The sequence below is a fragment of the Onychomys torridus genome, chromosome 11 (genome assembly GCF_903995425.1).
Source record: "Onychomys torridus chromosome 11, mOncTor1.1, whole genome shotgun sequence".
Taxonomy (NCBI): domain Eukaryota; kingdom Metazoa; phylum Chordata; class Mammalia; order Rodentia; family Cricetidae; genus Onychomys; species Onychomys torridus.
This window is the reverse complement of record NC_050453.1, coordinates 55,258,167-55,278,360: the sequence shown is the minus strand read 5'-3', so window position 1 is coordinate 55,278,360 and position 20,194 is coordinate 55,258,167. Positions and strand designations below refer to the sequence as shown.

The 20,194-nt window shown below is 37.3% G+C and overlaps 1 protein-coding gene across 1 annotated transcript in view; it reads right to left on the bottom strand.

The window, feature by feature from the left end:
- The window catches only part of Ptprc (protein tyrosine phosphatase receptor type C), a 106,332-nt gene extending 86,386 nt beyond the window's left edge, over nucleotides 1–19,946 (bottom strand). Inside the window, exons 1-2 of the mRNA XM_036202276.1 lie at nucleotides 19,877–19,946; nucleotides 19,681–19,796 (exon numbers count right to left, since the gene is read on the bottom strand). Of these exons, the coding sequence (XP_036058169.1) occupies nucleotides 19,681–19,753 (73 nt within the window). The 5' untranslated portion in view covers nucleotides 19,754–19,796; nucleotides 19,877–19,946. The remainder of the gene's footprint in view (nucleotides 1–19,680; nucleotides 19,797–19,876) is intronic.
- Nucleotides 19,947–20,194: the final 248 nt, after the last annotated feature.

Sequence of the window (20,194 nt, the reverse complement as noted above, 5' to 3'; positions counted from 1 at the left end):
GCTTACTCCAGTGCATTCTTGTTGCTACACAACCTTTTCCTTAGATGACACAAAAGCACATGGAGTGTAAAAAAAATGTGTATTTTAGAAATACTAAATAGTTTACTGTGATTAATAATACAGAAAAACTTTTCTTTTCTTTATGTTCTCAAGCATGCAAAATATTCTTTTGTGTGAACTCTATTACAGGCCACGTAGCATCTTGCCATACTTAAAGGAATAATTAAAAAATAACAGTAGTGCTAATAACTTGTAACTTGCGTTTGATAGTTTCTGTGGCCAATCACTTTACTCCTTAGTACTTGTAGACAATCAAGTATCTAGTATTTACAGCAGGTGAAACTGGGGCACAAAAACGTTTAACTAACTTCCCAAAAGAAGTGAGAAGACAGTGCTGAGATCGGATTCAAGAAGTCTTGCATTAAAGCCTACTGTCCCAATGGCCACAAACTACTTTGCATAACAAAATTATATAGTATGACCACCACACCAGAACTGATTAAGAGCAGCTGCAAGACTCCAGCATCCCTACTCAGACCATGTTCATTAGACTAAGCTAACTCGACTGACTCCTTCAGTTCTTCCCAGAAGCTTGCTGGCATCTCAAATTACTCAGCCTGAGGACTGAGCACATCTAATTTGACAAATCCATCTGTGCCCTTTTATATGTCAGACGTTAAAGCTTACTTAATTAGATAATGGGATCATGTAGCTAATGGTGCTCCTGACAGCTCCATATTTTAAAAAACAGAAAAAGTTAAAGACCATTATTATTCAAATTGTAAGCACTAGCAGCTTGCTTTGGCTTTGCTAATAGCCTGAAAAGAATGGAATTCTACTAGGTATAGAAGGGAGCAGGTGTACTCAGCAGGGCTCAGGACCAGGTATTGCAGAATTACACAAAAGAAGCAGGCCAAGTTCAGTCTTGCCTGTGGTGCCATTGTGTTGGCAGAGTGTCTTCATTCATGGGTAAGGTGATCCTGGGCTCAGGGGTCTGTCACACTTCCTAACTGCAGAGACTTGGGAAGTAGGACACAGTTTCTCTCTCTCTCTCTCTCTCTCTCTCTCTCTCTCTCTCTCTCTCTCTCAAGCAGTTCTTGCTCTGGCATGAGCCCAGGCTTGTTCAAGCTGTCCCTCACAAGTGTGCACTGTGCTCATCCTGCCTGGTAACAGACACCTGCACAAAGGGCAAAGGGCATGGCTGGCCTAGAATGAGGGTTTGAGACGCAGCCTTCAAACTCAAGAGAGAAACCTTAATTTTCACAGATCCTTATTGAAATATTTTGAGGCAACAGACAGACATTTAAAAAAAAATAAAAACATAACTGAAAAGTAGCTAAAAGTCTCAGCTGTGTCTGTGGCATTGTCCTTGGAGGAGAAGAATGCAGTGTTCTGCCGCCAGCCATCTGGGTTTAAGCTGAAAATCAGACATACACCAGGAGGGACCTATACTTTATGGATTTCAACAATCCTAATAAATTTCTCCTTTCTTCTCTGTCTTTCCATTTTCCTCCATGTTTCTCATTTCTATCAAAAGTTCAATTCAATTACAACATTTCAGTCAGAAATCCATTCACAATTGTTGAACTATAAAATACTATTATAAAATTATAAAAATATTCACTTCTATACTTATGTATGGGCACACATATATCAAAACAGAACTTCGGAAAATTAGTGAGACTGATGATCCTTTCAAGTGTTTTGGGATCAATTCTTCATCTCTTATTACTTATACAGTCACAACTGTCTAAATCTTATGAATTAGCTGGGCGGTGGTGGTGCACGCCTTTAATCCCAGCACTCAGGAGGCAGAGCCAGGCGGATCTCTGTGAGTTCGAGGCCAGCCTGGACTACCAAGTGAGTTCCAGAAAAGGTGCAAAGCTACACAGAGAAACTCTGTCTCAAAAAAACAAAAACAAAAACAAACAAACAAACCAAAAAAAAACCTTATGAATTAAAGATTATATAACACAGGAATAAAAAAAATGTGTATTCACCATAAAGTTACTGTAAGATTAGGTGAATGAGTTAATATACTCATTAAATATAACATCTTCTAGCGCAGTGTTTATTCTTACCAACTGTTTTGATAATTACTCTTCTTATGTCTTCACTATTATTAAAATAGCTGATATACAATAGAGCAAGCACATTACTTAAATCTGATACGCTGATCATGCCATCACTTGTTTGTCATACAAAAATAATAAAGGATGAAATTTTATAATTTATAACCACATGGATTGACCTCTAGGGGAAAAAAGCTATAAGTACAGAAATAATACATAGTCTCTTTCATATGCAGAATTTTAAAGAGTCGACCCCATAAAAGAACAGGGTAGAATATTGATTATCAGTTATGGAGAGAGAAGTGAGACTGACTGACAGGTATGAAGTTACAAATAGATGGGAAGAAACTAAGCATCAGTGTTCTGTTACTCAATGAGGTGATTATAATCAATGGGAATGTGTTATGCATTTCAAACATAACAGAAGAAGGGTTTGTAAGTCTTGTCATAAAACAAGATAGTTGTATGAGGTGATGTGTATGTATGCCAATTACTCATGGTTGATAACTATATGATTTACATATGATTTAAATAATCACATTGCATTCCATACATGTGTCTCATAATTACAAATATACAACAAATAGCCAACCAGTTTGGACATGCTAACTTCTCAATAGCCAGTTTGGGGAAGATACATTTTTTTAATCAAATTACCAGGTCCTACAAGTACAGTTTCTAGTGCCATTCTCTGGCAATGGAACTGAAAGTTTTAGTGTCCAGAAGCAGCTGAACGGAAAAGGGGAGGAAGGCATACAATAAAGAATGGATAGAAAACAAGAGCAAAAGTAAGATGGTCTTTTCGAAGAAAGCATAGCATCGGTGAAGATGTCATAAACACGTTCAAACGCTTGCAATATTGTCATGTTCTATGCTGCTCTAAGGAGACAATCCCACCCTGATGGTTGAAATCACTGGTTTCAAAACAGGTTCTAGACACTCATGGTGTCTCAAAGAGCCTCTCGTGGAATGTTTGAATTGGAAACAAAGATTATTGAGTGGTATATGTAGTATTATTTTTATGATGATGCCAAAAAAGCAATTTTGTCACCCTCATTCTCTCACTAGTAAGTGATCTTTCCAGAAACAGTAAAGCATCTCACATTGCAGAAGCTGAATAGAAAAGCAAATGTGAGACCCTAGCAATTCTCTAAGAGAACAGATTTAAAAAAGAAGAACTTGTAAGAATGCAAAGCATGGTAGCACATGACTTTAACCCCAACATTCTGGAGGCAGGATCAGACAGACCTCTGAGTCTGAGGCCAGCCTGGCCTACCAAGTAGTTCCAAATCAGCCAGAGCTACACAGAGAAACCCTGTCAGGAAAAAAAAAAGAAACAAACAAAAGAACCAAAACAAACAAACAAAAGACTTGCAAGAACTGCAAAACTATTTCTACTGAACGTTTTTCATACATTTGTCATTTTTATTAGCACATACTGGGTTTATTATTATTATTATTAAAATAAATATTTTAACTATTGTCCTCATGGTAAAAATACACATAATGCATATGGAAATGGTAGAGTTCACAGCTGTGTTTGAGGATGAAACTATTTTTAAGACTGTTCAAGGAATCCTGACTAAACAGCCTGAGAGCCTGGGGGTTAAATGGAGCAAGAATTTGAAAATGTGAGTTTCAATTCATTTGAGTAGTAGAAGGATTATGACTGGACCTTTTAAAATAGCCTCTAGAAAACTTTGGAATAGTGAGGATGGATGAGAGAAGGCTTACAGACATTGACTCTAATGGCTGGCCTATACGGTTTCTTTCAACTCCACCATGAAAGGAATCTGAAAAGATGGGGAGTTTACTAAATGTACTGTCCTCAAAGATCTGGTGTGAAAGTTAGCAAATGGGCATGTGGTTAGAGGTGGAAGTTTGAGGGTAGAGTGGCAGGTGCAGAACCCTAGGGCAGCAGAGTTGTGAAGCACTTTACTAGCAGTAGATTCAAGCTGGACAACATCTTGAGGCGGAAGAAGGAAAATGGAGTCTAGACTCCCCTTCTGAATTTCTCAGAGCACTCCAGAAACTCTAAGATTCTTCCAAAGAGAAAAATGAACAGAAGCAGAGTCTCAGTCTTTGACATAGTAGAAAACCTTGTGACCTCTGGCCATTAATGTCAGTCTATCACCTGGTCCTCAGATGCATGGTCTTCTTTTACACAACTGCATAGGAAATTTTTACCACAGTATGTAATATCTTCACAGAAGAGGAAATGTAAATGATAATGACAATATGAGTGTTAAAAATATATCTGCAGCTGGGGAAACAGCTCAAACCAGAGTATGTGCTTAGCAAAGATGAGGTGCTGAACTCAGTCAACAGCACCTCAAAGAGGAAACCTACAAAACACAGGAGAACTCAACACAAAATGCAGGTAAAACAACATACAAAACAGTTAATTAAACAAATAGCAGTGTTTAATTAATACAATAGTCACAAACAGAAAGTGACATGTTTGAGATCATAAAATTCAATGTGAAGGGCAATTCGGATTTATGCTAGGAAGAACTGAGGCAAGCAGTTTTTTAAAAACCATCTCTCAGTATGCATGAAGAAGCCTCAACTGTTTCAAATTTTCCAGATCTTAGAAATATCTCTCTCTCTCTCTCTCTCTCTCTCTCTCTCTCTCTCTCTCTCTCTCTCTGACACACACACACACCTATTTCAATTTAATTAAGCATATTCTTTAAGTACCAACAATAATTGTACTATTTCTGTCTAATTATGAAAGAAATGCTACCATCCATGTTTAATTGATATACAAGAGCCAATGGTATAGGAAAGGTAGGAGCATCTCTGTCCCTTCAGGAAGAAGGCAGAGATGTGGGACAATGGCTACTGAACAGTGATTACAACTACCCAGAGGCTCTGTGAAGCCGCCACTGGAGATCCGAAGCTGGGAAGAAGCCTAGGGGTATTTCTATTTTGGTGAAAATTGAGAAAAAACATAAGCAAAAAAGATTTCTCATAATATTTCCTAACTTCTGCTTCTGGACTCAGTCAGAATCTAGAAGCAGCAAGAGAATTTGAAATGAAAACACTACTGAAATTATAAGTGATTTTGCCCAGTAAATGGGAGACATAGACACACTACATCTCAGGTATGTGTGTGATTTTTAGGGCAGTATCTACAAAGAATTCATTTTTAGTTAATTAAGAGTGATTGATTAACAAGGACTCCTGAATAATTTTCGCTGCTCTAATAACTGTATGTTTTAGATCAGAGCATAACCTTTGTTCTATGGAAAAGTTAAATCAAAGCATTTAACATGGATACAGATATACATATATACAATCTGAGTAACATGTTCTTACTTTATCCTACTGTGGACTTTACACATTCTATAAACACAACAGAACTTCCCTTTTAAGCAAAATAAATTTTGTTTTCCTTTTCTGATTTTATCTCCTTATCTAAAGCTCTTTTCTGCTATTCTAAGTTACATGTCTGCTCCCTTTAACGATTTTTAGTCACATGATGTGGTGCCTTGGTTTCGATGTCCATCCATCTGTGGAAGACCATGAACAATGTCTGAGCTCTCAACTCCCACCTCACAGAAACTAGACTTCCCTTATGTACCCACTCTCCAACCCGCCTCCATGACGTGACTTTCTTGCAAAACACAAAGTCGGTTAACTTCCTCACTCAGAGAAGGTGGAGCAATGCATGAGAAGATAGCCCTGTGCTGTGTAACTGTGTTCTGCAGACTGGCTCCTTGCTCTGGCATCAACTGCGAGCTGGGTATCTAAGATGCCTCAGTAGCCCCTGTACAGTTCACTGTACCAGACCCTCATCCTGTAGCAACAGATGCCAGGACTAGGAGAGGGCAATGGGTAGGGAAGGCAGAGGTAGGAAAGAAAGAAAAGCAACAATATCTTTTAATTTACAAACTGAAGATAACAGATCCAGGCTCCTTCCATTTGCAAAGGGTAGAAACACATCTGTAACCCTTAGTGTTTACTCTCCCTAACAAACATCTGAAATCATTACCTACATGGTTGCAGGGGTCTCTTTTAAAGAGAGCATGTTCAATGGATATCTATGGCTTAGTGGCTCTGGCTCTGAAACAGGGGCAAACCATCTCTATCTAGCACAGGCAGTTGTGGGTATCTGTATAGTTCTCACAGTGAGCACACACTAACACTGGTTTGCTCACCCTCTCATAGATCTTTGTAGCTGACAACATTCTCACCTGTTTTTGAACACTTGAGGTTTTTGTAAATGATGTGATGTCCCTCCCCTTTGAATGTTGTGTAAAGTACCGAACAGACTCCAAGTAAATGTGTTATTTAAAAATCGTGATATCCATGAAAGGGATTCCCATTCCTTCCTATCCCATTATATGTTATACAGAAATTACTTATTTTGACTACATTGATGCACTATAAACTCCATGATAGTAAAAGAGAAATAAATCATGGAAACAAAAGATAACTACACTGAATTAATTGAATTGTTTTGATAGACCCAGTCCCTTGTAATTTCTCCTTAGATAAATTTTCTTCAGTATTTGTGCATCTGTAACTCATAATAACTTTAACCAAAAAAAATAGGTATTTAAATTTAAATTTTAATATTCATTATTTTCTATAAAAATGCAATTTTACTTTTATTAAAATACTACTGTTATACACATGTTCATATGAACTTCATGAGATCTTCCTTCATCTTGCTTTCTTGGGTTATAGAGCATATTATTTATTCTCTGATATCAGGGAAGCATGGTTGAAATGATGTAAGAGGAAATTAAAGTATCTTTAGAGAGGGGCCTAACCAAAGGACTGAAAAATAATACTGTATTTTATCAGCTGAAGCTACATTCATAAAGTCTCACCAACATGACTGCCTTCATGTGAGCTGAACAAGGACAATAGATATGCCAAAGTAGATGGGGTGGAGGGCACAAGGCTTCAGCCCTACACGAAGAACTACAGGCAAGGAATGCTGGGAATAAGAGAAATAGTCTTCCCCAGGGAACAGCACACCAATAGGGTCTCCAACACCAAATGGTCAACCCTGAAAACCTACATGCAAATAGCATTACACAGACTGAGCAGGATGTGTTTGGAAATTTAAATGTACACACACACACACACACACACACACACACACACACGCATGCAATAGCAATTCATGAAAAAACAGGCCATGAATTTGGAAGAGAGCAAGGACAGGCATGTGAGAGAGTTGGAGGGAGGAAGGAGAAGGGGGAAATGATGAAATTATATTATCATTTGAAAATTAAAAGAAATAATACAATAAAGGTTAGTAAACTGGCACAGCTGTAGAGCAGAAGAACAAGTTAAAATAGAAAATGTATGGTTGTCGTCTTCACAAAACCAGAACTTGTACTGAGCATCTGCATGAGTTTATATGTTATACACATCCCTTATATCTCTTTTTTATTATTATAAAATAAGAGGATAGATAATTAAGAGTAAAATTTTCATTATGACCTGGCTGCTGCAATCCACTCACCAAATTTATCTGAATGGAGGAGAATAAGCTATTTGGTTTGGGGGTTGTTTTTCTTTTCTTTTCTTTTTTTTCCCCCCTGCATAAAAAGAATTTTAATCTGATCCATGTGCCATCATTATTATGAACTTCTGGACATTTTAACAACATTTTGATGGACCTTAAATCAATTAACACTATAAAGGAAAACATCTGTAGCCCTAATGTTTTTAAAGGTAGCTCTCAATATTGTTTTATTAAAGAAATTAAAAATGTATTTAATTTGAAAAGTCATTGAAAATGCCACAATTAACTGCGTGTTATAATGGCAGATATTAAACTCTGGCCACTTTCTTAATCAGCATGAAGCACACATATCTATGAGAGGATAATTAGAAAAGCAGGGGAGGAAGTGCCCCTTTCCCATCAGATTCAGGTGTTTGGCCCATAAAATGGTGGCCAAGAGAAAACGGTAAATTCTAATAGTCCTAGAAATGTAACTATATAAGGAAATTCCCAGCCAAGAAAGATTTTTAGAATGAAATGTTTTACTTTTGTTTTAAAATTAATAAACTTTCTGTTTCAACTTAATATATGGGGACAGAGTAATAGCTGAATTAAAATATAGGCCCATGTGTGTGGGTTTTTGTTTGCCAAAAATACATTTATGTGAATATTTCCTTCTAATTATAACAATCAGTCTTTAGGTAAATGATACATCTATGAGAAGTTTCTTTCTTATAAATACTGACCAAACATAAACTGGAGCCAATTTTGTATAAAATCATGTTTTATGAGTTGCATTCATCATTTTTTTTTGTTATTTATTGTTCTTTAGCAAATATAGATGCCTTTAAAGCAGATTAATTTCAGAATAGGAATCTGCATTAAAAATGGCTAAGCATTTCATTTTTCTATACTTTGATTTAAAGAATAACGTAACAACTATTGCTTGGTTTTAAAGCAAGATTTCAACTATGCCATAACTCTTGAAGAACCAACTGGAAGCTGCATGTATTAGTAATGGCAGAATTCCAATCCCTTTATAAACTTCCAAACACTTAAGTACTGTACTATCCCTGGTATTGTCCCATGCATTACATGCATACATTATGGAATGCTTTCACATTGATTTTTCTGATGTAATTTAAAAGTATAAATGTATAAGAGAATGTATTCTATTGAAAGAATAAGAAAAGGAGTTTGTGTTTGATCATAGTATATACCCATTTTTTTACAAATTGGCTGAGATACGTGGGGAGATAAGTGTAATTAAATGGACATGAATAGAAAGTATCTCCCATTTTACAGCACTCCCGGAAACAGCATGTGACAGAATTGGCACACTTCTGAGACTTGACAACTCGAACTATTTTTATGATCTCGTTCCCCATCTTTGAAGTCCTCCTCATGCTATATCCGACTTGTTTCACTTCCAGGGCTTTGAGGTTCCACTTGCCTTTGATCTCTCACTGGCCATCCTCCATGTTGGTTTTTCCATGCCTTCTAGCTGCCCTCACAAACCACTGTCTGTGCTCAGAGACAGGAAAGGCTGCTTCAAAGGCTTTGGTGATTTCCTCTTATACGTCAACCTGTAAGCATCTTTCATCCTCTCCAGTGTGAGAACTACCCCTTCCCCTGAGCCTCTGGATGGTCTGGTGGGCTCCATTGGTTCTAAGACTGCCACCCAGCAAGGGCCGGTCACAGCTGTTCACATTTGCAAAGAATGTATTCCTCTATCATTTCAACAGAACAATATCTCTACCTCACACTTTTATCCTTGAAACAAAAAAAAGTAATGCCTGTGCATGTAACAGGGCTAACACTTTTGAGAACAGATTACTTAGGTTTCCTAAGCTTACATTTCCTTTGCAATGCTTATGCAATATAGGTTTTTCTACATTGTAGCAATCATACCTTCTGGTACACAGTTGGCACAGACTACATGTGTGATGATCTATTTCTCAAACACTGGAGTATTTATCTCCCTCCATCCCTCTTCATACATTTGCTGTCATGGATTATTCTTTCAAATGGGGTTTAAGTAGATGTGCCCAGATGGCCCCTTTATGGCTGCATGAAAATTAAGTAGGAGCAAAAAGAGAAAACTGCATCATTTCCTCCAGTGTCATTTCATATTTCCCACTTCAGACATCACAGCAAATTGTCAAAGCATCTAGTGTGTGTTTTAAACTTAAGAAAGACACAGTAAACAAAATAAATGCCAAATTTTGATCACTCATTTTCTTTGAGTTTAGACATATGTGGCTTCCCTTTTTGAAGTGCACGGTCAAGGGCCTAGGGACTTAGTTCACTGGTAGGGTACTTGCCAGGAGAACATAAGGACCTGGGTTTGATCCCCAGCAATGGCAGGATACAAATGTGTACCTTAAGCAATTTGTAGAGAAACAAGAATGCAGATACTCAGCAATACTTCCCTTTCCTGATTTATTCTTCCTCAATTTTAGTATTTAATATTAGAACAAGGAAAACTAAATATATTTACTTCCTTTTAGAATATGCTACTGGTACATTAAATATTTATATTTCCTTTGAGAATATGGTACTGGTACACTGCCTATTTATCTGGAAGCATATGTAGAAGAATTAATTATATTGAAAACAATAAGGTATCACTGAAAAATGTTGAGATGTTATAAGACTTCTTTTTTTCCTCACAAAGCTATCTTTCTCATTAACTAATTACCAGTGAGAAAAAAAGCAAGTGGTACTTAAATAAAAACTCAAAAAAAAAAAAAAAACCAAACAAACAAAACTCTATCATGCCTGAAGTCAAAATGATACAAAGGTTACATTAGTCACCTGTCTACGGCCTTATTCCCATGAGCATGATTTATAATTATCAAGGGTATTAATTAGTTCCTACCTAACACCTGCCAACTTGATAGCCAGTTGGTTTTCAAATGTTTCAACAAAATGGAGGATTTAAATTTTGGTTTGGAAACAACCTTCTGAACAAACAATAACAGACAAACAACAACAAAATAAACAATAAAAATCTTACAATAAGGCCGGGCGGTGGTGGCCATGCCTTTAATCCCAGCACTCAGGAGGCAGAGCCAGGCAATCTCTGTGAGTTTGAGACCAGCCTGGGCTACCAAGTGAGTTCCAGGAAAGGCGCAAAGCTACACAGGGAAACCCTGTCTCGAAAAACCAAAAAATAAAAAATAAAATAAAAAAATATCTTACAACAAAGCTCCAAGTCACCTGCATGTTGAGTAAAAGGTATTTTTGACTATTTTCATCAAAGTGCATAAAACAAAACACATGCTACTGATCAGTGACAACGACTCCTCTGTCTTACTTTTCAAGAAGGGACAAGATTTGGGAATTTTATGTGCACTTAAATGATAGATCATTGCAAAGCAGCAGATGTGCTAAGTTTTTTACACACATGCAAGGCAATTCCATTTGTTTCTCCTCACAAGCTGTCTTGTTTACCCATCATTCCTCTTCAGCATCATTTTCCATGTTCCATGTCCCTTTCCTGAAGACACTTTTCTTGGTTCTATGTAAAAGTCTACCCCTATCTCCAGCCTACCCCTCCCCACACACACACCAATTCTTGCTGTTCTAGGATTGATTTGCATTCAACCTATTTTCTTTCAGCATCCCAGGTAGCGTATATATCACAGAAATAAGAATAGATCATCCTTAAAGATTCCAAATGGCATCTTCTCAGTATACTCACGGTGAATTCTGTTTTGTTTTGAGACAGAGTCTCACTATGAAACCCTGGCTGTGCTGTAAGTCATTATGTAGACCAGGCTGGCCTCAAACTCATAGAGATCTGCCTGCCTCTGCCTCCCAAGTGCTGGTATTAAAGACATGTACCATCATATCTGGCTTACAGGGAACTCTATACTTGTCTCCTGCTCATCCCTCTGATCACCATGCCACTACATTTGACCTTTCTATGCCTTAAACACATCTATTTGTTTGCTGTAACCAACGGACCTTTGTGCTTACCAAATTCTCATCACATCATATTCCTCTTCACGTTAGTCATCTATTGGCTCAGTGACTTGTCCTCAAGTAGAGCCTCTTGATGACTCCATTTAAAGAGATATACACTCCTGGATCTGGCCTTCTCCCATATTATATTGTTTAATTGTTGTAACAACACTTATTAACATATAAACATTTTTCAATCATTTCTTCTTCTCAGATGAGCACCTTTTTCATGGAAGTGGGTGCATTTTCTTCTTTAGAATAATTTCCGACTCAGAGGTAGTACTCTGCAAGCAACTGATTCAGTGAATAGATTATCTCACTTAATATTTCCTGTCATTATTCCCATTTCACATCTGAGGAAATTGAGATCTTGATACATAATTTCCACAGTGTTTCCTGGCAGCTACCGTAGAATCTAGGGTTATATTAAGACTGACTTTGCCTGTCAGCACATAGACTCTGTCCCTACTACCCTTGTGTCGCTCCCTATCACAGTCAAGACTCTGAACCAATCACTACGTGGTTTTTAGCCATTGTATGTCTTTGTTTAACCACTAAGCCATCTCTTAAGCCCTCCATTATATGTTTGTATCAGATCTAGAATACCCATAATGAAATTCAGATCATAACAACCCAGCTCACTGGAAACTAGGCATATTCAAGACTCATGGGGCATAAGTTAACACTTAACCTTAGAGGTTAGTAGGGCATCTGGAAATCCACATCTAATGAGTCAACATATGTGATTTATAATTTCTGATTGGCAATCCGTGTTTATAATAGTAAGGCATCAGTAAATACATCGCTTCTTTGCTTCCCCTGAAGCTGATCCAACCTGTTTCTAGAGTGGAAATGTGGGCAATGCCGCTGCTGCGGCCAATGCTGCTGTGGCCAATGCCGCTGTGCTCTGGGGTGACTGTGGAAAGATGAGCTGGTGCCTGTACTTCCTGGAGCAAGATGAGAACATTTTGTGTTTTCCATGATCAAAGTATTGAACAAAGGTCAAATTACTTCCCTTGCACTTCAAAACAAAACAGAATCAGATACTTGAGTAAATTACTCAATGCCTCTCACTTTGTGTAATATCAAAAGCAAGTTAAAAGAGAGGGAAAATCCTTTGCTTCCCTCGTATCACCCACCTTAAGAGACACTCATTCCTGTGCTCCCTCAGTCTCCTATGTTCTCATCATATTACTTTTGCATCAACTGGGTGGCACTGGTCTTTGTGGGAAACACATATTAATCAAAGAAGCTGTTTGTGCTTTTCAACAGAACAACAACCTCAACTGAGTTAGATTTTGCCAAAGATGTTCAAGAGACCCAGTGAGCAATAGTGCGAGGAAGGAGCTAAACCAAGTAGGTAGGCCTGTGGTGCATGCTGCATACAGAGAACCTCTGAGATGGCCAACTACCATTTTGTCCTGCTGTGCTTTGCATATGAACATTGTCATCCTCTAAGCACCTGCTTATCAAGCTGAAACAATAGCAAGATTGACTTAATACGAAATGAGTAGACTGGAAAAACAGACAGAGCCAGGTTAAAATGGGAGCCTCCCCCACTCCACCCCCAGCTGATGACTTTGTATTGTTCCTCTGGAATTCACATTCAGAGCTGTTGATGTGGTAGTAAAGCAGTTGTTTGCCTTAAGACTTTTCTCCGTGGAAGGATTTTCTGCTGAGAACAAATCACAAGACAAGCAGAGCAAATCACAGTGACTGCCTAGTTCCTTTTAGTGTCTACCACTTCTTTCCATTAAATATCTAATCATCTGCACAATCGCTGGGAGTTCTGGAACACCTTCTGCTGAACTGTCTACAGAAGAAAAAAAATCTAGTTGTACTGTCGTCCTGAAGACAGCTTACCAAAGTAGAAGTAGTGAGTTTGTTTGTTTGTTGAGTATTTTGTCTTAAAATAGTGAATTTAAAAAAAAATGTATCTATAAAAAGTTATCATGACCAATAATTATCTTCAGCAAAATACATTGCTACTTTAAGTAAGAGCCTTTGAGTCTGGAGTGGGAAACTGAAGACATGTAATCTTGTCTTAGCCTCAAATCACAGAATTTAAGTGGACCAGTGGAAGGCATAGCATTTGTAGATGCTGAGGAGAGAATTCACTGTCCAAATACTGGTTCATCAGTTTCTAAATTAAATAAATGAATGGATTTAGTTGACCTGGTTAAGTGAGATACTGAGGAATATTTTAGGCCTTGGGTGCCAATAATCTATGTCTCTTTGTTTGTTTGGGAAATCTGACCTTGATTTTACTGAGTCTGTTTATTTATTTCTGTATTTCTCAATTTGTCTAAAACAATAACGGTTTACTTAGGGAAAAACCAGAGGATTTTATTCATACAATGTGATCTAAAGAGGGAGAACATAGTGCTAAAGTCTGTACAATTTCTTCTGTTTTTTGAGATTCCTACCATGTGGAAAATTTCACTTTGAGTAATTTACATAGACAGCAATAATAAAGGGGCAGGCGTCAAATTATGAATATGACTTAGTAAGTGCTTTATACACACAGGGCAGGGTCATGTTCATGGACTACCCAGCCATTCATAAAGCAAGCACTGGGGACCAGTTGACACTGGTAAAGAAGGAAGGATCTAGTGATGGCTACAAGGGTTCTGCAGGTACAGAGAGAAAGAAGTGGAAATGGGGGATGGAAGACAGGGAAAGGAAAGGAAGGAAGAAGAGCACTGCTGGAGACCTCCACAGACAGAATGTTCATAGCATGGGATGGAGTGGAGAGGCAGAACAGCTCCAGGAAGATGACTGCTGAGCTAAATTGTGAAAAGCAATTATAATTTGCTCACTTGAGAGCAGAGAGAGAGAGAGAGAGAGAGAGAGAGAGAGAGAGAGAGAGAGAGAGAGAGATGAAAAGGGAAGATGGCCAACCTTTGAGAGACAGAGAAATTTTTCTTAAAAAAATCTAAATTACAGCAATAATATGGCTATAGATAAAGCTCTAATCATGTAGAGAGAGTCAACCCAAGTTGTGTTCACAGTAGTTATTGCATTCATTTGATGAAACACAAGGACCCACAGAAGGATGCTGTGTGGCCCCTAACCATCATTTTATTCTGTGGCCCTGTTCTTCAGCCACTGTTCACTGAGGGATAAGAAACTGGTGTAAAGTGCAAAAGCTAATCAGAATGCTATGCACATGAGTGATCACTGATCAAACTAATTCTAGCTGACTGGAGAACTGTCTTACAAATAACATTCCTATTTTCTATCTAAAAAAATACTTAAAATTTTTTCTTAAAAAAAAAAAAATCTCAAGATGAATCTGGCTGAAGGGTCTTTCACCTCATAGTATGGCCAAGAACTAACACAGTAGATGCTTCAGAATGCTCACACTGCCCAAGAAAAGTGTAAGAAATTATGAAAAATTTGAATTTTGTTGTACTGCATGTGACATTGAAACTCAAAAATAAAATTTAAGAACTGATAGTGGCTGAATCAATACTTAGAAAGCGTTGTTAAGTATTAGACTATTTTTTATTTCATTTATTGCTACATCTAAATATTATTGGCTAAGGCTTTGTACACAAAATCCAATGACCACTATAATTTTTATTTTTGTATATTATAAATCAGTAGATATCATATGATGTTGCTAAATGAATACTCTGAAAATTTTAATTTTTGTTTCTGTAACCTCTCTAAGAAGTTCCATCTTTGTGTGAGCAGAAGCCATGATCCTTCAGTGACAGGCAGCTGCCATGGGGTTTGGAGTCCAGTACTAAAAAACTGATATAATTTGTTTGGACAGAATTTGAGTTCCTTGCAGTTTCTTTCTGCATAAATAATTAATAGAAAATTAATGTCTTCATTAATGTTATATTCAACAAAATGAATCATCCTGATATATATACATTTGTCTACTCTGGTTAGAGTTCATTGTCCCATTAAATGGTGGAAAACGACTCTCAGATTCTTGATAAACTTTGTGTGTCCAGTATCTTCCATCCACCTTTGAAGAGAAGGCCAGATCTGCAACATGAGCATCCAAACCAGTGTTTGAAAAGACTGATCCACACCTTAGTGCTGCTATGTGCCTTTTCCTTTTCCTTCCTGACCCCCCTTCCCAGGGACACCTTTCTCTGAAGAATGAATCTTATCAACAAGATATTAGCAAGAGCCTTTCAAGGAAAAATAATCTCGAGCCATGCATTTTTATGAAGTCAGGGATGTTCTTCCTAACAAGAAATGAAATAGCTATGAAAGAGGTAAATAACAAAGAAGGATCAAAGTGTGAACACATTAAATAAAAATAAATTTATTTTATCATGACAAAAATTTCTATTTCCACTTTCCCAGTTTGCCTCTTAATAGTTTTTGTTTGCTCCTTTTCTCCTTCTGGTCTTCCTCTCAGAGGTTCCCCCTCCTGTCCACCGCCTCTTCTCCCTTCTTTTCCTCTTTCTCCCCTGTAATCACCATCATCATTGACAGTTTTATCACAGAGCTCCATCAGATACTTATAAACTAACCAGAGCTCAGATGTAAAATCAGACATAGAATTTCAGAAAGATACAATACATACTTTATGCTCTCATGTGGGGTACTTACTATTAAAAACACCAGTTTGTTTATCTCCATTATCTTCACAGTAATTGAAATAACCCTTGACAGATTCCAGGGGAAAATGGGAGAAAGTGTTAGAGAGGAAACAGAATGTTCACGGACCCTTAAAGGACTGGAGAGCATAGAGGAACCGGATGTTGAAAGCACCTCCCACTCTTTCAATTGGTCATGGAAAATGGGAAAAGAGAAGGAGAGGAGGAGGGGAGAGGAAGCTATTCAGGGAGAGGCCTGTGAGAAGAGGAGGGTGGAGTAAGAACGACATCCACTACTTGCACGCATGGCAGAATCCATGTCATGATTTTGTACAGTGAGTACATGCTGACATTTTAAAAACAGAGAATACAGCGAATGAGGAAATCTCAGGATCCCCCTCCCCAATTTTAATACTTTAACTTATATGAAGAAAGGATGAGATTCATACTGGTGGGAAAAAAAATACTGTCACATGTTACAGACAAAAGATAATGAAACCTGGAATTGAGGTGATCCCAACAAAGATGTGGAAGCTGACATTTTTTTTTAGCTGTTTGTAGAACATAAGAGTGAATGCACCTCAGAAAAGAACTTTTCCATTTCTGAAGGATTAGTTTGGAGGTTGGAAATAAGCTCACGGGCACAGAAGAAGTCGTCAATCTAGTAAGAGGAAAATTAAAGCTGTCGAAGGACTTGTGCTCACAGAACCTCAGTATTGAGCAGCTTAAGTATGTGCAGTGACCCAATAGACAGACACATAGTCGGTGGCAAGAACAAATAAACAAAGCACTATGTATATGTGCTATATGTGTATGTCTATATGCCGGTGTATATGTGCACATGAACAACAGAGAAACATCTGGATGCTACATGCATTGCTTGACAGTGTTGGGAAGATACCAAATTGAATGGAGAAGGCAGTTCACCACTCTGAGCCTGAGCTCAAAGTATCAAGCAAGAGAGAGGATCCCCTCATTTCTAATTCACCTTTCTTTATTCTAACAAATTGCTTTTCACATTGTAGCAATGACAAGAGTCACAGAAAACATTTTGGCAATAAAAAAAAATCTTTAAAAAAAAAGTAGTAAGTCGTCATTCCCACAGCCTAGGCTCTCCTGTTATTTTTAGAACTTAATAGGAGTGCTTATCAAACTCAATAAATAATTTGTATCAATGCTTGTGGTATACAAGGCCAAGTACACATTTGTTACATGAGATATTTTAATGTTGATGGAAAATTAACAATTGTGCTCAGGAAATGAGTTTTCACAGTTCTGACTCATAACATATCTCAGTGTACACTCTTCAGGGCATAATTGAAGATGCTTTTTAGCCGTTAGATGATGGGTGGTAGATAGGCCTAGAATTAGAAATAGAAACCTTGCACCCGGGCTGTGCATCCTACTCCATCACTGTGCTCTAGAATTATTGAGAACTTTTAAACAAGCATCCAATGCCCAACAGCCAATGGCAGAGAGACACAGAGCAAAAGGTTCAGAGAGGCATTTTGTAAATATGAACACAGCATCACTGATGTCCTGGAAGAATTTAAATTTGACCTTGGTCTCATGAGGATTCAGAAATTGAATAACATGCTGGAGTGATGTGTATTGTCTATTGGTGTGTCATTTATATGTCAGTGTACTTCTTTATTTTTCTAAAGCATATAATGAAAAGTTGCCGACTGAAAGTTTATTTCCTATATATACAGAATTACTTTAACACCAAAGATTAAATGTAGGATCTAAGTCATTTGTTTCTTAATAAAGAAAAGTATATACTTTAAAGCTTTAATAAATTCTCAAGTATAAAACATGAAGCAAAAATGTGTCTGGAAATGCTAAACACTATTTTCTAATATAAATGGCTATTATGTGCACGTGTTTTCAACAATAAATATACATGTTGAGAGAGACTATCAGTGCCTTGTAGAGAAGTCTTTACCCTCAGTATTATGGCAGCAATCATGGTAAACTTGATCTTTCAAAATCTGTGTATTGATTAATAATCTATCTACATCTATTTATTTATAGACTAAAATATTTAGCAAAGTTGATCTAAAGGTTTCTAGATCCCTTTATACACATGTTGATCATGAATTCAAATATGCTTCTTCTGCAAAAAACACCAAATAGCCTGATTTAAAAATTTGATGGTGATTTGCTCTGAGGCCTAAAGGTATCTCAGGGTTCTTCCATCTTGTTTAAAAAGAATTAGCAACTAAGCTGGAGAGGGGACTTGCAAGGGAAAATATGTTGATTTGTAATAAAATGCATATCTGCAACCTTAAGTTCTCCATATTTTCTTTAGATTATAACAAAAGTTGTAGAGGGATGACAACATGAGAAGTAGTTTGTACATTATGACAAAAGTTCTTTGTATTTTTTAAAAATCATCTTTATGTTGAAAACCTAAACCAAGCAAATTCACAACTGGCCTAAGTGGATTTTTTTTAAATTAATCTTTCCAATTAAAAAACAAAACAAATTTACTGTGCTAATAACAACAGAAAGTTATCTCAGGCTGTATTTCTTTTCCAGACCCATAGATGACCAAAAACATAGCTTAGCCATGTGACACAGTCAGTGTCTAGTTAGTGCTGCATCCTTCAGAGCAGTAAACATGAGAAAAATTTAAAATTGAATTCTGATTAGAGTTAAAATTTTTTTCCTACTTAAAAGTATCTTGAAATTTCTACAAAGACTCATGGTCAATGCCCTTTAATAATAAAAAGACAGTTTTAGGTTAAACATTACAAGGAGAAATGCTATCTACTAGTCACTTAATAATCAACAAAACTCACAAGCCAAACTGAAACTACTCAAGACGTATCTATTGACCAAACCAGAATGTGGGAAGATCTCAGACCTAAGCAAGTAGAGAAGGACACAGCGTTTGTGTGAGTCTTGGGAATTTTAAAATTTCTACCTCTTCGGGGCTATGCTGTCTAGCTATCTACCCATCATCCAGGAAGGGCGGTGGCTCTACCAGAATTTCCACAGCAGAATTTGTAAGAACCATTATTGAGGAACTAAAATAATCAATTCAAAATGCATTCTCTGATAAGACAACATGAAAAGTTAACATTTTGGGAAGCACCTAACTCATCTTCAAGCCTTTCTGTAGCCAAGCATTCAAGATCCTATTTTAACGACCATCAACACTTGAGGAAGTAACCTTTCTTCCGTCTGAAGAGACTGGCTTGCGTACAACCAAAGCTGTCTCATGATTTTGAACCATTTGTATTTTGCTCAAAAGCATAAAAAACTTATTTAACAATTCTTTTGATTGTCATAGCTGCATGTCCAGGTATATTGCTTTAGTAACATCCTTGGACAATTGTCAAATGAAGAGTCTGAGACAGCTTTCATATTTACTTGTGTCTTTTTTCCCTAAAACATTCACGTCTTTTGAACAGAAACAGTGTATACTGCCCTGCGACAGGCCTGGTTTCTCTGAGCTACAACCTTGACCATGGAGTAGTGGATTGGCCGTCTTACTTTCAGTCTCCATTACACAACATTTAAAAATATCCATTTCAAACAATCCTTCCCCCGCAAAAGAAACAGAACATCAGGAAGTAAAAGTTAATATTGAAGTGCTTACCTGTAACAAACACTTCTGTGTCCAGAAAGGCAAAGCCAAAGGCCAGAAGTTTGAGCCACAAATACATGGCCATATCTGGAGATCAGCTGTGTCCCTAAGAAATAGCACACGTCCCCCTGAAAGGCAAAACAATGGTTATCTCTCTAGAAGTTTGACTCTGTCAAGCTAACTCAAAATAAAAGAAATGAATGCATACTCTGCACGGTGTCTTATCAGATGGGGAGCAGGTTTCCTTCTCTGTCACCCTAAGAACAAACCACTCGCTAGCTGCATACACTGCTAAATGGTGAGGTCAGATTCGGTTTTACTAACTTCTCCAAAACTACTGTAAAGGGTCCTCTTTGCAGGAAGTTAAAAAAAAAAAAAGAAAAGTTGTTCAAAGTCAGTGCAATGCCTAACTTCCTTAATTCAAGTATTATGCTGTTGGTAGTTCTTCTCAATTTTCCTCTAAGGGAAAACAGTCTCACGCTACTCAAATGCTGCTCCTTTATAATACCCTTTTGAGAAAGCTTAA